At 34.6% G+C, this 14424-nt stretch overlaps 1 protein-coding gene across 2 annotated transcripts; it reads left to right on the top strand.

The window, feature by feature from the left end:
- Positions 1 to 7814: 7814 nt before the first annotated feature.
- Positions 7815 to 11200, top strand: LOC121746165 (probable 2,3-bisphosphoglycerate-independent phosphoglycerate mutase). Of its 2 annotated transcripts, none has more exons than XM_042140073.1 (6): positions 7815 to 7971; positions 8345 to 8681; positions 9089 to 9234; positions 9417 to 9693; positions 9806 to 10078; positions 10453 to 11200. In XM_042140073.1, the coding sequence occupies exons 2-6, from the start codon at positions 8373 to 8375 to the stop codon at positions 10918 to 10920; spliced, it is 1473 nt and encodes a 490-aa protein (XP_041996007.1). In that variant the 5' UTR covers positions 7815 to 7971; positions 8345 to 8372; the 3' UTR covers positions 10921 to 11200. The 2 variants fall into 2 exon arrangements, with proteins under 2 accessions (XP_041996007.1, XP_041996006.1); XM_042140072.1 differs by having other exon boundaries at positions 7817 to 7971; positions 8337 to 8681.
- The last annotated feature ends 3224 nt before the right edge of the window (positions 11201 to 14424 follow it).

Below are 14424 nucleotides of genomic sequence, written 5' to 3'. Positions count from 1 at the left end.
CCTCATCCTCTAACTTGACGTCGATGTTCTCCAAATCATCCACCAATATGTTAAACTCCTCCAATTGCTCCCCAATCGACTTTTCTTCCATGAACTTGAAGGAGTACAGCTTCTGCTTCATGTAAAATCTGTTCGCCAGAGACTAAGTCATGTACAACGACCCAAGCCTAGACAAGATCCCAGCCGCGGTGATTTTCTTCGACACTTCTCAGAGCACATTATCCGCGAGAGAAAGGATGAGAACGCTATGGGCCTTTTCCAGCATTTCTTGTTTCTTCAACATCGCTTTCTCATCGGCATCTTCGGCTTCTTTTTCCTTATCCGCACCATCTTTGATCGCATCACCCAAGCCTTGTTGAATGAGCATCGCACTCATTTTGATGCGCCATAATCCGAAGTCATTTTTCCCTGAGAACTTCTCAACATCAAGCCTCGCTGAGCTCATCTTCTCGATCTGCAACCAGCTCCAAACTTTCGATGCAGAAAACGATCCCAAAAACCCCGATCCAGAAAACTCCGATCAAGAAACGCAATCCACGTTCCCATAGACGGCGCCACTTGTTATAATCGGGGCGCGATTGAACGAGATCAAGAAGAACAACACGAAGGGAATTTTTACATGGTTCGGTTTTGGCAAACCTACGTCCACGGGCAAGAAATGGATTCACTCTTTATTGATGTATGCGTGAGGGTGGATTACAACTCAAGGCTACTGTGTATCAATCTCATATCACTTCTAATCTCACTCTGCTATACAAAGCTAATCAAATGATGATGATGATGATGATACGTTCCTTAAATCTAGTGTGTGTGATATGTGTGCTCTTGGTGTTGAGTTCCTTTATATACTCAGCTCCCAGCCTCTCGTAGCTCGTGGTCCCAGCTCGAGTGTTCACACTCATCACTTCACATAACAGAAAAACGGTTGACAACTCGCAACAACTCTTTCCAAAATATCTAACCAATTCTCTTCCCTTTTCAACCATTGATCTTCTTTCATGAACATCCAACTACTCTCAATAGGTGATGAATGGTTACACCTAACAGTTAAAGTAATAGTAGTACTATTTAGCTTATCATAAGAAAAGAGTCAGGTTCATGCTTGACTCTATAGCATATAGCAAAACTAATCAAGCATATCTAAACAAAAAGCTGAAAATTCCCTCAAAAAGAAAACAAAAAGTCGAAGAAAGAGGCTCAATTTTTGTTGACAGCGTCCTTGACAGCATCCACGACACCTTGGGCTTTGGCCTGTGCCTGGCATCCAGCCTGAAACACAAATATAATTATAAAAATTACTAACAATTTAATCTACTACTAATTAATTTAAAATAAAAATTGAAGGAAATATAAATTAGTACATTCTGAATTGATTCCTTAGCGGATTGAGCAGCGTTGCTGGCCTTGTCGATGAGCTTGTTTCCCTTTTCCTGGGCTTGGCCTTTGGCCTCGCCGGCTCGCCGGCTCTGAAGCTTGCGCTCTCTCTGTGTTATTCATGTTTTGAAGCTATGAGAGTGTTATATATCTAAAAAAGTATTTTACTGTTTGGTGGTTTGTTTGAGGGTGGTATTTATAATTTATAAGATGAGCACCAAACTTGTGGCACCCCATATTAATATGGCCAATGCAAGATCATTCTAACATCTATGCTTGAATATGCGAAAATTGTGGACCTAGGTGTTATATGTGGAAGTGGGAAAACTTTATAAATGCCAAGGTTTCTAAATATTTTATACTACTATCTATAATAAACATTTCACTATGATAGTGTGTGGTAGTATCACACTATTAAATATATTGCATTTTTTAGACATTACGTTTTAAATTATTTGGTCCTACACATTTGAAATCGGGCCAGACTCAGTCCAAAATGGACGGCACCGTGAAAAATTAACGATCAACGGCAGATTAGTCGATTTTGACCCATTTATGAATTTTAATAACGAAATATAAGTTTTTAGAAAAATGAAAATTTATTTTTCTTAAAAAACTAAATACAAAAACACTTCTTCTCTCTTTCTTATTCTACTTTTTCGGCTTCTCCTTCACCGCCGCCGCCCCAACTCCTGCACACTAACATCGAATTGACCAAACAAATAAAGAAGGAAACAAGAAAAGAAATAGGAAAATCTGGGCAAGAAAAAAACAACTTTCATAGTCCAACCAAGTAGAGCAAACAATACCAGGAGATCGGGCATAGATATCAGGGACGTGGCCGAAAATCTCAACGAATTTGGATTTCAATGTGTTGAATCGGAGCTTCACTTCGTCGAGCTGCGACCCGGTTCCGTTAATGGGCTCGAGAGACTTGTAAATGGACACCGGCAGTTCATCGTGTCTCGGAGCTCTCGGTTGGCTAAAACCGAAGAAAATCTTGGCATACTCGACTGGCTGGAACTTGGCTCTGTCGCCTCGGAGAGCACAACGTCGGCGCGAGAATGAAGAGGAGGAGGCCTTGGAGTGCTTTCTTCCGTGCGACTCTACGGAAATGGATGGGTTCGATCTCCTACTGTTTTGAGTTCAGTTTTCGGTAGTGGCGGCGGTGATGGAGAAACGGCAGGGAAGCACAATGAAAGAGACAAGGGCTTTTTTTTATTTAAAAAAAATCATAATTAAAATGCTTAAATGGATCAAAATTGACTAAATACTGACCGTTTATTTTTTACTGTGCCGTCCATTTTGAACTGAGTCATATCCGATTTAAAATGTATGTGACCGAAAAATTCAAAACGCAATGTCTAGGACCAAAATCATAAAAATGCAATATGTTTAGGACCACATTTGGCCTTTAGTCTTAACTAGTATTAACACCCGAGTTATGCACGGGACATAAGAGTTTCAAATAATGAATATAAAATATAATAAATATATAGAAAATAAGAATTGAAAGCAATATGGAGATTTAAAAAAACAAAAATGTACTTATCTTGTCTCACTCAAAATGAAGAATTTACTACTCCCCAGTGAATGAAACATTTATGTAATTTTAATTTATAATCTAAGTGAAGTAAAAAAAATAAAATTAATGAAAAAAATAAGATGCGTGACTAATGATCTAAGAGTATGAATTAATTAGAATAAGATATACAAATAAAGAAAATATGTGTGAGTAAAGATGTTTATTGAAAGTGTTATGCAAGTCATTAATCCAAATAAAAGGCAAATTAATATATAAATTTAATAGCTTAATTTATAAAAAAATTAATTTGAAAAAAATATATGGAATATTAAACATATCCACATTAAATATATGAATAATTTAAATCATATAAATTTAAAACTTCTTTGAGAAGTCAAGTTAGAAAATTTGTATTATCCAATAATCACATTTTAGTTGACTGTTTATTTCTTTCTTTTAATTTCAGACCATAGCATAACTTGATATACATTGTCAAAGACTAAATGAATTTTTTTATTGGAAAGAATAAATTTCTTACTTCCCGCCACATATACGTATAAAAAGTAAATTACTACTATCACTTAAAATAACGATAATATCTTATGCATTTTGTTTGTTTTGAATAATGTGAGAATTTACACTACTCTTTATATTAAGAAGTTATACAAACTTTATAAGTTAGATTTAATTTTAAATATATATAATGTCATCTTATTCCTTGGTTTAATCTATAAACTTAGTAGTATTGTTTAATTAGAGGCGAATTAAAATATAAGAACTAAAAACTTTAATTGAGTAAATATAGGATGGAAATTGTAAGCATTACATATATGTGTTGTCGTTTAGCTTGTGAATTAATTCGGAGAAAAAGTATTGCAATAAATGATTAAATCTCAATTTTAACCTAAATAAATGGAAGGCAAACTACTCTCTAGCACAATTCCAATTTAACTCAAATATAAGTCTAATTAATATATAAATTTAATAACTTAATTATAAAAAAAAAATAATGGTAGTGCACTATTTAAATGTGTTTTAAAACTTCTTCAAGAAGTTAGCATTTTATTGGGCTATTATTTGTCCTATTGTTTTTGCCTTAAAAAATTATTTTTGAATAGAAGACACCTCATCTTTCCATTTTTCCTCCAAAAAGGGCATTAAGGACTTATCAAACTTGCATTGTAGATTATGATAGATTAGATTAAATTTGTCATTATAATTTTCTCACACGCATTACAAAGACTAAAAATAATCTATTGGAGCAAAATTTGGATATGTTTAACTTTAGAACATTAAAGGGGTGATTAACAATTGATGTAGTTTTTGGAGAAACTTAAAATTATGGAGGACTAAGAGAGGTTATAAACTTTACCTTTTTACACTAATTAACCTCAAGAGTCAAGATAATAAAGGGCAGTTGACAATTCCCATTTGAACCATTATAAAATTCGAGAATACACTTAATCATAAACATTCGATTTTTCATGTTCATCTCATATGATTTAATTCACTATAATGACATTTGATCGATATACTTATGCTTTATATTTTTCCATTCAAAATTTTTCATATAAAAATTATGCAATTAGGATTTCCTTAGAACCTCTTAAAATTACTTTAATTTGGCATATAATATGTAAAAGTTTAATTTACATCGAATGATTTTTTTTGGAACTGAATTCTTTTGGATTTTATGAGCGTTAAATGTCATTGAAAATTATGTGTAATCACAGAGTCGAAAATATACACCATCATAACTAAATTTGGCATATAACATTGCATTTACTATACAACATTTTACATTCGGAAAATTTCTCGCCGTGCTAAATAAGACAAATTGGAAGTTGCTGAAATATTATACTACTACCAACTAGTGTCCCACCCATGCGATGCACAACACATTGTATTTTATTTTAAATGCATATAACATCAAATATTATGCATTAAAAATAGAAATGATAATACTATCAAATTGTCAATTTTTAAATGTAGGATGTAATCCAATGACAAAAAAACGAATGATTCTAAACGCGTGTTTAACATCCATTAACATTCACATAAAACTGTAACATAAATTATAAAAACTAATTTATTTCTAATATATTCTTCAAAATATTGTTGGGAATTTGTAATCAACAGTACTCCTATATACTATTCTTTCAAAGTAAAGAAAAACAAAACAATAAAAAGTTAAGAAAACACAACTTACAAATATGATAATACTACATGATATGAAACTTATATGCATGCACATAATATATACATGGGTTGAAAGAAATGATAAAAATTTGTAGGCGAAAATAATGGAAAAATAAGTAAATACTTAGGCTTGCAGAATTAACTTCATAGGAGAATTAACAAATTTTATTCAATAATTGGGAATAACATAAATAAAGAAATGGATATTGAAAACTTTCACGCCATCAAAATTCATAATAAAATGGAGAGATTAATTATTAATTAAATAAAAACAGTAGAAGTTATAGATATTAAATTCATTAAAGCCATATTAAATTTCAAAATTGAGTGTCAAAAATTAAAACATTTTGAATTAATTGTTAGTATTTATTTATTAAATAAAAGATATTTGTATTTTTTTTTACTTACTCCCGTTTGTAATCACGTAAAAGTTTGTATATATAAAATATTTATTTAAGGGCCAATCGCCCTAATTTATTTAAAATATTTATTCACTCATAATAGAGAGCAACTTCTTCGCTGACTATTCATCAATGTCAGAACGAAGCCTACCAAAGATGTACTAACTCATAATCTTTCTAGGAAAAAAAAGATGAAATAAACTAAGAATCAATCAACGCGAGAAACGGTGGATGCTCTGATGGAGGCATGGTCAATTCTTGTTGACGGCATCCTTGACAGCATCGACAGCACCTTGTGCCTTTGCTTGTGCCTGACATCCAGCCTGAAACACAATTTTAATTATGAAATAATAATAATAATAATAATAATAATAATAATAATAATAATAATGATGTAATTAGAAATGAGAATTGAAGGCAATAAGAATTGTATAGTACATCCTGAATGGATTCCTTAGCGGATTGAGCAGCGTTGCTGGCCTTGTCGAGGAGCTGGCTGCCCTTTTCCTGGGCTTGGCCTTTGGCCTCGCCGGCTTTGTAGCTTGCACTCTCTGTGTTGTTCATATTTTCTGCTTATTATCAATGACGTACAAATTGCTAATGCTTGTGTGTTATTATTGGTGGTTTGGTTGAGGTAAATTTATAGTCTGTGAAATGTGCGGTTCATGCGCCAAACCCAAGAATTATTTTACTAATAATAGTAGGCTTTCGAAAGCATGTGTGTTTCAATATGCGATAAATGAGGAAGAATGGTTGCGTTATTTGTATAATACTATATATAGGTCTACAATTACAAATAAAAATTCCATGGTCCATCCATACGAAGTTGGCATAGTGAATTGGTGTACTATCACCAATAACTCATTGACAAATGAAAATAAAAATGGGTCCACTTGCCACATCAAATGAACATCAATTCAATAAATCTAATTGCACAAAATAAACATGTATTAATCATAGATAGTGGCATTATTACTAGTATTAAATTGGAAAATATCATCGTAAAATAGGCGTGCAATATAATTACGATATATATGTATATTGACCTATTAATGTAAGTACTTAATATTTTACACATAAAAAAGTAATCATATTACATTAGTTTTCATGCCAAGAAAAAAAATTCATATTACAACTCTTTGATCGTAGTACTATTTTGATGTAACTAAACTTTTCGATAATCATCAAGTTGTTCTATTTAAAATAATTATATTTTTCAGTTTGATTTTTTATTTTCTTATTTTAAAAATTTCTTGAATTTTTTACATGATAATAAGAAAATATTGAAAAATATAATTGATTTCTTAATATGCTAAGAAATTATAAGTTATAGTCATAATTTTTGTTTGTGTACAGTTTTTGTATATATATAAATATAAATACAATATTACAAGAAAAAAAGGTCTTATTCATAAAATCTCAAAAAATTACTCTCAAGGAGTTTTAACATAATTTTTTTTCTTGGCATGAAAAGTATTATAATAAGGAGTACAATATAATTAAATTTTTATGTGTAAAATATTAAGTACTTACATTAAAGGTGCTTATTGCACGCCTATTCTAATATTCTGTGATGATAATTTCCATAAATAATAGTATTAATATAATCCCACTTCCCATGATTAATATATGTTTGTTTGGTGCAATTATTTTTATTGAATTGGTATTTAATTGATGTGGCATAGGGTCATTTTTTTATTTTCTTTTGTCGAAGAGTTATTGATGAGGTACACCAATTCACTATGCCAACTTGGTATGGATGGACCATGGAATTTTTATTCATATACCAGAAAATTTGTCACTTATTTCCATTTTCGTTCGTTCCTAAAAATTTATCACATTTTACTATTTTTGGTAGTAGACCCTACATTCCATTAACTCATTCACACTCACATGCCACCAACTTTTTCAACCCAATTTCTATTTTATTTCTTAAAATTTGTTTCGAGTTAAATGGTGACGAATTATTAGGGACGGGGGAGTAGTATAATTCAACATCGATACGGTAGCGGGAAAAATGTAAAATTGACAACTAATCCATATTTCACAAACTGTCTACAAGTTAGGTGAAATACAGGAGTTGTAGCCAAAATCATGGCAAAAACATCAAAAATAAATAAAACTATTAAATCTAATCTATCAAGGTAGGCTTTTTTAATTTAATAGAAATTGGTAAAGAAAGGAAAGATTTGTTCTTTTAAAATTGGAAATTGTGAAATGATATGATGAGAATATTTTGTTGATATGGTTGAATGAATCTCCAATATACTACTATCAAATTGGTGTATTTTATGAGGCCTAAAGTAAGAGAATTGAAATTAATGGGGTCATAATGCAAACTAGAAAATTCTCGTTGGAATCGCATACAAACGACGCTACCTCACTCCACTCCTAGTTTCTCAAATTCATTTTCGGGTGATATATGAAAGACTAAATCGTTTTCTCAGTTTCAAGATTTTAGATTCTTCACAGGTTCAAACGCTATTTGCAATCATGATGATCATCAATTTGCTAGTCTCTCCTTTTGATGTCATTGTTATTGTTGCTTTTTAGTGGATTTCCGACTGAATATGATTTCTTAATTGATGATTTCAAATGTATTTAGTTGCTTCGGTCTCAACCATGGACCAAGTTCAATAATTTTAAAAAGTAAATTGCTCCTACATATTTGGTTGGCTATTTGATTTATTTATTTGTGTTAGGTTTGCAATCTTGCTTCTTTTTCGTCGGTTTCTATTGTTTATATCTGTAATCAAGTGTATTGCCTTATACGATGATACCAGAAATTGGTATATAAAAATATAATTTTGTTGTTATTCTGCTAATCGATTGCTCAGTTGCATAGGTCGAAAACAGTGTAATAGCTTAGGGAAATGGTTAACTCAAAGGAGCCAAAGAGAAGGGTTGCTTTTATTCTAATTGATGGGGTGGGAGATGTATCACTGCCAAGATTTGGTTATAAGACTCCATTACAAGTTGCCAATGCCCCTAATTTGGATGCAATAGCATCAGCTGGCATCAACGGTCTTATGGACCCTGTTGAAGTCGGCTTAGGTTGTGGAAGTGATACTGCACATCTTTCCCTATTGGGCTATGATCCTAGGATCTATTATCGAGGCCGAGGTGGATTCGAGTCCATGGGCGCAGGTTTGGCAATGTCGCCTGGAGATATCGCTTTTAAAGTACGTGTGTGCTACTACTATCTTAGTTTTTTCTTTTACTGTTAACTATCCTGCAAAGTTTAGTTTCTTTCTCAAACTACGGTACTTTTATTGTGTATTTATGCTTAAGTTTTTAATACTTTTAATAGTTAATGCAGGTTTTAGATTGGTAAATTGTTATAGTTGGTTTGGATGTATTATTCAAACTCTTCTTATTTCCACTCATAAGGAAAGATACAGAATAAGTATTTTATTGCTGCATCTTAACAACAGCCTGCCCTGTACCAACAATAGCCTCAGTTTCATTGACATGATCTGTATTGCTTCCGCAGAATTTTCTCGACTAAGTACTCATTTTCACTTTCCTAATAATCCTGAACCATACACAATGTAGCTGATTTTCATTGTGCCCCTCATTTTTCTCTCAGTCCAACTTTGCAACTCTTGATGAAAGTACTGGTGTAGTAACCAGCAGGAGGGCAGATAGGCATTTTGAGGAAGAAGGTCCCGTTCTTTGTGCAGCACTGGATGGACTTAAGCTTCCTACTTTTCCTCAGTATGAAGTTAGAGTCAGGTGCATGTTGTTCAAGATTTTACATATTTAAGCAAACATCCTCACTTTGTTGAATAGTAGTATGCCAATGTTAACAATTGCATTCAAGTTGTGTAGTGACTTCTAAGAAGTCAGGCTTCTTCTATGAGATGCTAATGCTACTGTTACCAAGTACGAGTCATGTAATGTTATCATCTCTATAGGTATGCCACGGAACATAGATGTGGCGTGGTTGTTAAAGGACCAAAATTAAGTGGAAACATATCGGGAACAGACCCGTTGAAGGATACTCGCCTGTTTTTACAAGCTCAGCCTCTCGACGATTCTGATGAAGCAAAGAATACGGCTGCAGTTATTAATGAGTTATCGAAAGTGATATCCCGTATTTTGGCTAATCATCCTGTGAATGCTAGAAGAATTGCCAAAGGAAAGAATATAGCTAATCTTGTCCTTTTACGAGGTTGTGGCATTCGAATTGAGGTAATCTTTCATAAAAATTTATCAGCATTTGCTTTGTTTAATTAAAAATTTCATTTAGATAACTGCATATTTTACTGGTGAACTGCTTCTTAACCAAAAAGGACAAATCCAGGTCCCCTCATTTGAAAAATTGCACGGTTTGTGGCCTTGTATGGTTGCTCCTACTAAAATCATTGCTGGTTTGGGTTTATCCCTTGGTATTGATATTTTAGAAGCTCCAGGAGCAACAGGAGACTACAGAACCCTGCTAACCTCAAAAGCAACTGCAATAGCCAAAGCACTCTCGGCTCCTTCTAACTCATGCCCCAGTGTCTTTGTACCTGGCTCAGATGAACATAAACCCGGCAGACCTGATGGCTATGACTTTGGCTTCTTTCATATTAAGGTGGTGACATGACATTACAAATTCCCGTCCATTCACTTCGTCACTTATATAATTGTGCTTAGCATACTTGGTTCACTCTAAAATCTGCTATACTTGATTTCTAGACTTTGATACTATGCCATTACTGTTTTTTCTTGCATAAGTTAAACAAGAAAGCACGTCGTTAATGAAACTTACTTTTTGACACGTCTATGTTTTTCCCCTCGAACTTTTGAAGCCACCTGCTAAATTTTGTGCAAGAGAGTTGGATCCATTTTTTACTTATCCGTCTCAGTTCTGCTCTACTATCCTTTTCGCATTGAATCTAAATATCTGAAAGGTTCTGTTTTGTTTCCATCTGAGTATCTTCAATGATGTTGTTGCTGGAATTGCAGGCAATAGATGATGCTGGTCATGATAAAGCCAGTGTCTTCAAAGTCAAAGGCTTAGAAGCTGTTGATAAAGCTATAGGCCAACTAGCTAAGCTCCTGTGGCTAGCAGAATCAACAGGGGATTTCCAATATTACATTTGTGTCACTGGAGATCATTCTACTCCAGTTGAATATGGTGATCACAGTTTCGAACCAGTCCCATTTACCCTATGTCGTTTGAAAGACTTCATTGGTGCTGTGGGTGGGGAATCATATCTTTCTAGTATTTCTCTCGACCCCTTTCCTCTTCCAACCGTTGAACCTGGTGATGATTTAGCACAAGCTGACAGAAGTCAAGAAGAGAAACAGGGCCAGGCATTCAGCGGTGACAAAGTTTTCGAGTTCAATGAGATAGCAGCAGCCAGAGGAATTCTGGGGCGATTTACTGGTAGTGAAATGATGGGGATCATAAAGGCGTTTCTTAAGCTTTAATAATAGCTCCTGTATCCACTTCTGTGCAAGTATACCTTTTGACTTTGTGCTAAAAAACATTTCAGCAGGTAAGTAGTAGTTCTTCTCTAGTTCTTGACACATGTAATAATGGGTTTCGTTGTATACTTTGTTTAGAAGGTGAAATAACTACATCCGTCGGAATCCTCATCAGCTTCTAAGGTTGAGGCAAAAATGTTTTGTAACAATATCTATTGTAACAGTGCGTTGCACTCTGTTTTCCAGTTGATAAATGAAACAGAAAACATCAAATATTCTTCTATCTTTCCGCTCGCTACTCTCAACTAAGGAATTTCTCATGGAAGATATTGTTGAAGTGATTTTGGTCACGAATAGTATGGTAAAATAATTGATTTTTAAATAATGTTTTGCCGTGACGTGATGATCAAAACTCAAAAGAATACAAGCACCTTTTCTTGTTCGTGAATATGCAGAAATAAGTATTTGTTGCAACTTGTATGTCAAAAATGACTTTTGCTCAGTTGGGGGCTGAAATGGTATGGGTGAGTCGCTGAGCACCAGCCTTCTATTTCTTTATTTTGAATATAAGGTTTCAAATCCTTTTCAACATGGCCTATTAGCTCAGTTGGTTAGAGCGTCGTGCTAATAACGCCAAGGTGTTCGAAACCTGCAAAATATATGGCAGTTGGATTTAGAATATTAATTAGGACCAACTATGGAATGATATATTTGTACGTATTTTAAAAATAAAACAGGCAAAATATATTGGGAATCTCATGGTAACAATCATATATCCAGTCCTCTCTAGTCATATACTATATCTATATCAATATAGGATTGCTATAATGACTAAAATGACCATTGTGCGACTGTAATCTAATCCACATTACTGTATTGCCGAATAGAGAGTCACCTTCGATATGACTTTTTATATTATATTTGTTGATAATTTTGAATTCTATAGATCGCGCCACATCATATCACATATGTCGGTAATAGATGATCTCAATTAAATCATCATCCATACAAATATGTACACAATGAACAACTTACTACTTAACAACGAAATGAAGAATACTAAGTATGCGAGTGAATCAATAGTTGTAATTCTTTTCATTACTTCTATATACTAGAAAATTGTAAACCAATGCTTCTTGTACAACTATCTTCAACCTATTTTCCTTGGAACCTTTCTCATTTCTGAAAATTCCCATTTCTTTTCTCCCAAAACATAAAGAGAGGTTCGGTTTTTCTCTTATTCAGAGAATTAATATCAACCATCATGTCTAAATCTTAAATTGCAATGAAATTTCAGGCGTCCGAGCTTCCAGTTGGGAAGCCTGAGCCACGAAGAAAAACATCAAGACTTGCTCCATTGATTGCTCTAGTCTTTGTTATAACAATTCCATTATATTATCCAGCGTTAAGAGATTCATGGAAACAATTGTACAAAACGACGTCGCCACCGTACGTCACTACTAGAAAATTGGCTTGTAATGACACTTAAAATTGTCACTAGAAAATTACTGTGCTGACACTTCATCTATAATGGCACTTATGCAAGTGCAGCACCGGGTACCTGTAGTAAGAGGTAGTGTGTAGATAGTACATCTATGATGGCACTTTTTACGTTGAAGTGCAATAACAATATATTATAAAGTGCAGTGAAAAGCTAGTGTGTAGTTAGTACATCTATGCTGACACTTTTTATAAAGTGTGATAAAAAAAGTGTAGTGAGAAGCAATTTTTCTAGTAGTGCGTGGATTCAATTACTCCGATAAAACCCCCGCCAACTGAGAACCCTTGCTCCGCCGACTGTCACCAGAATAAGGCCACGGCGATGGACAACCACCTCGCCCCCATAAGGAAAAACAATTATAAGGATAAGGTGATTCCTCTTTGAATTTGTTAGTAAATAATGCATTGGAAATAACTCCCTCTTTAAATAGCATTTCGTTGTGTTTGCAATAAAGGAAATGATAGAAAGACTTATACAGTGGCTTTATTTCTCTCTTTATATCGATGTGGAATATTGTTAATTATATTTATTTTTCTTTTGTTTTGCCGATAGGGAAAAGGAAGAAGGAAGAGAAAGAGAAGGCCGCAAAAGGATGATAAGGGGGTGCAGTGGATAAGCGCAAGCGACGATCAGAGTGTTGGAAGAGATAACAAAGTTGGTCAAGCAGCTGCATACCAAGTTGATCAAGTTGTTGGTCAAGCCGCTGCATGTCAAGTTGATCAAGTTGGAAGAAATAACAAAGGTGGTCAAGCCGCTGCATGCCAAGTTGATCAAGCTGTTGGTCAAGCCGCTGCATGCCAAGTTGATCAAACTGTCGATCAAGCCGATGCATGGCGAGTTGATCAAGCTGCTGCTTGCAATGCCGAGATTACGCGTGATAAACAAGTCATCAACTCCAGACGAGCTAAGGCGACAAAAAAGATAAAAGAGACGACAAAAGCTGCTGCACCAAAAGAACCAATCCGAGAGCTCACACGAGCTACAACTGTGATTGAGCAAAGCATGCCAGCTAAGGTGGAGGACCACCGTTGTACTTGGAGAGATGTGTTGCTCAATAGAATGAAGAAGAGAGAGATTTTGCAGAGTTTGTTAAAGTAGACTAGTACGATGTTCAGAGTTTGTTAAAGTAGATTAGTACAATGTCCTAGAGTGAAGAATATATGTATTGTAACTTGTTACACTCGGGGCAATGAAAAATGCTGATTTGAGATCTCTCTCCAAACATAACTCTAGCATGTGTATCTTCATAGCTTTCGCAGCTTCTTTTCATGGTATCAGAGCAGGATCTCTATGATCCTGGCTCTCTTACTCTTGTTTTTTGTTTCCTTTTCTTCACTACTCAAAATGGCATAAGCCAATGAAACTATTACAGTGGCAACACTGCCACCAATCTTCTCTCAACTACTTCCAATTTCAGTGAAGCTAACTGATGGTAACTTTCTCATGTGGTAGCAACAAGTTGATGTTGCTGTGTACGGCTACGGCCTTGAAGGCTTTATCACAGGGGACACCGATCCCCCTCCACAACTGATTCCAGATCAAGATGGAGAGTCCATGGTTTCAAATCCAGCTTACATAAGTTGGCAGAGACAAGATAGGAGAGTAGCTGGATGGCTCTTGTCTTCATTATCAGAGAATGCTCTAACCTTGGTTGTAGGGCTCAGATCTGCTAGAGACATACGGTGTGCACTGGAGACTAACTTCTCAAGCCGCTCCACAGCTAAAGTGATGCAGTATCGCCAGCAAATGCATTTGAAGAAAGATGGAATGTCTATGACAGATTATCTAGGTAAGATGAGAGCATATTTTGACTTGCTTGGTTCAGTAAGGTGTAGAATCTCAGAGGCTGAGCAAGTACTCCACATTCTTGGGGGACTAAGGCAGGACTATGATCCAGCAGTATGTGCAATAACTTCAAGGTTAGATCCTTGGAGTCTTGGAGATGTTAGTGCTTTCTTGCTCAGTTTTGAGTCAAGAATGGAATCAACTAGGGCTAAATCCATCAG

Source organism: Salvia splendens, chromosome 8 (genome assembly GCF_004379255.2).
Source record: "Salvia splendens isolate huo1 chromosome 8, SspV2, whole genome shotgun sequence".
Taxonomy (NCBI): domain Eukaryota; kingdom Viridiplantae; phylum Streptophyta; class Magnoliopsida; order Lamiales; family Lamiaceae; genus Salvia; species Salvia splendens.
This window is presented reverse-complemented; position numbering and strand designations above follow the sequence as displayed.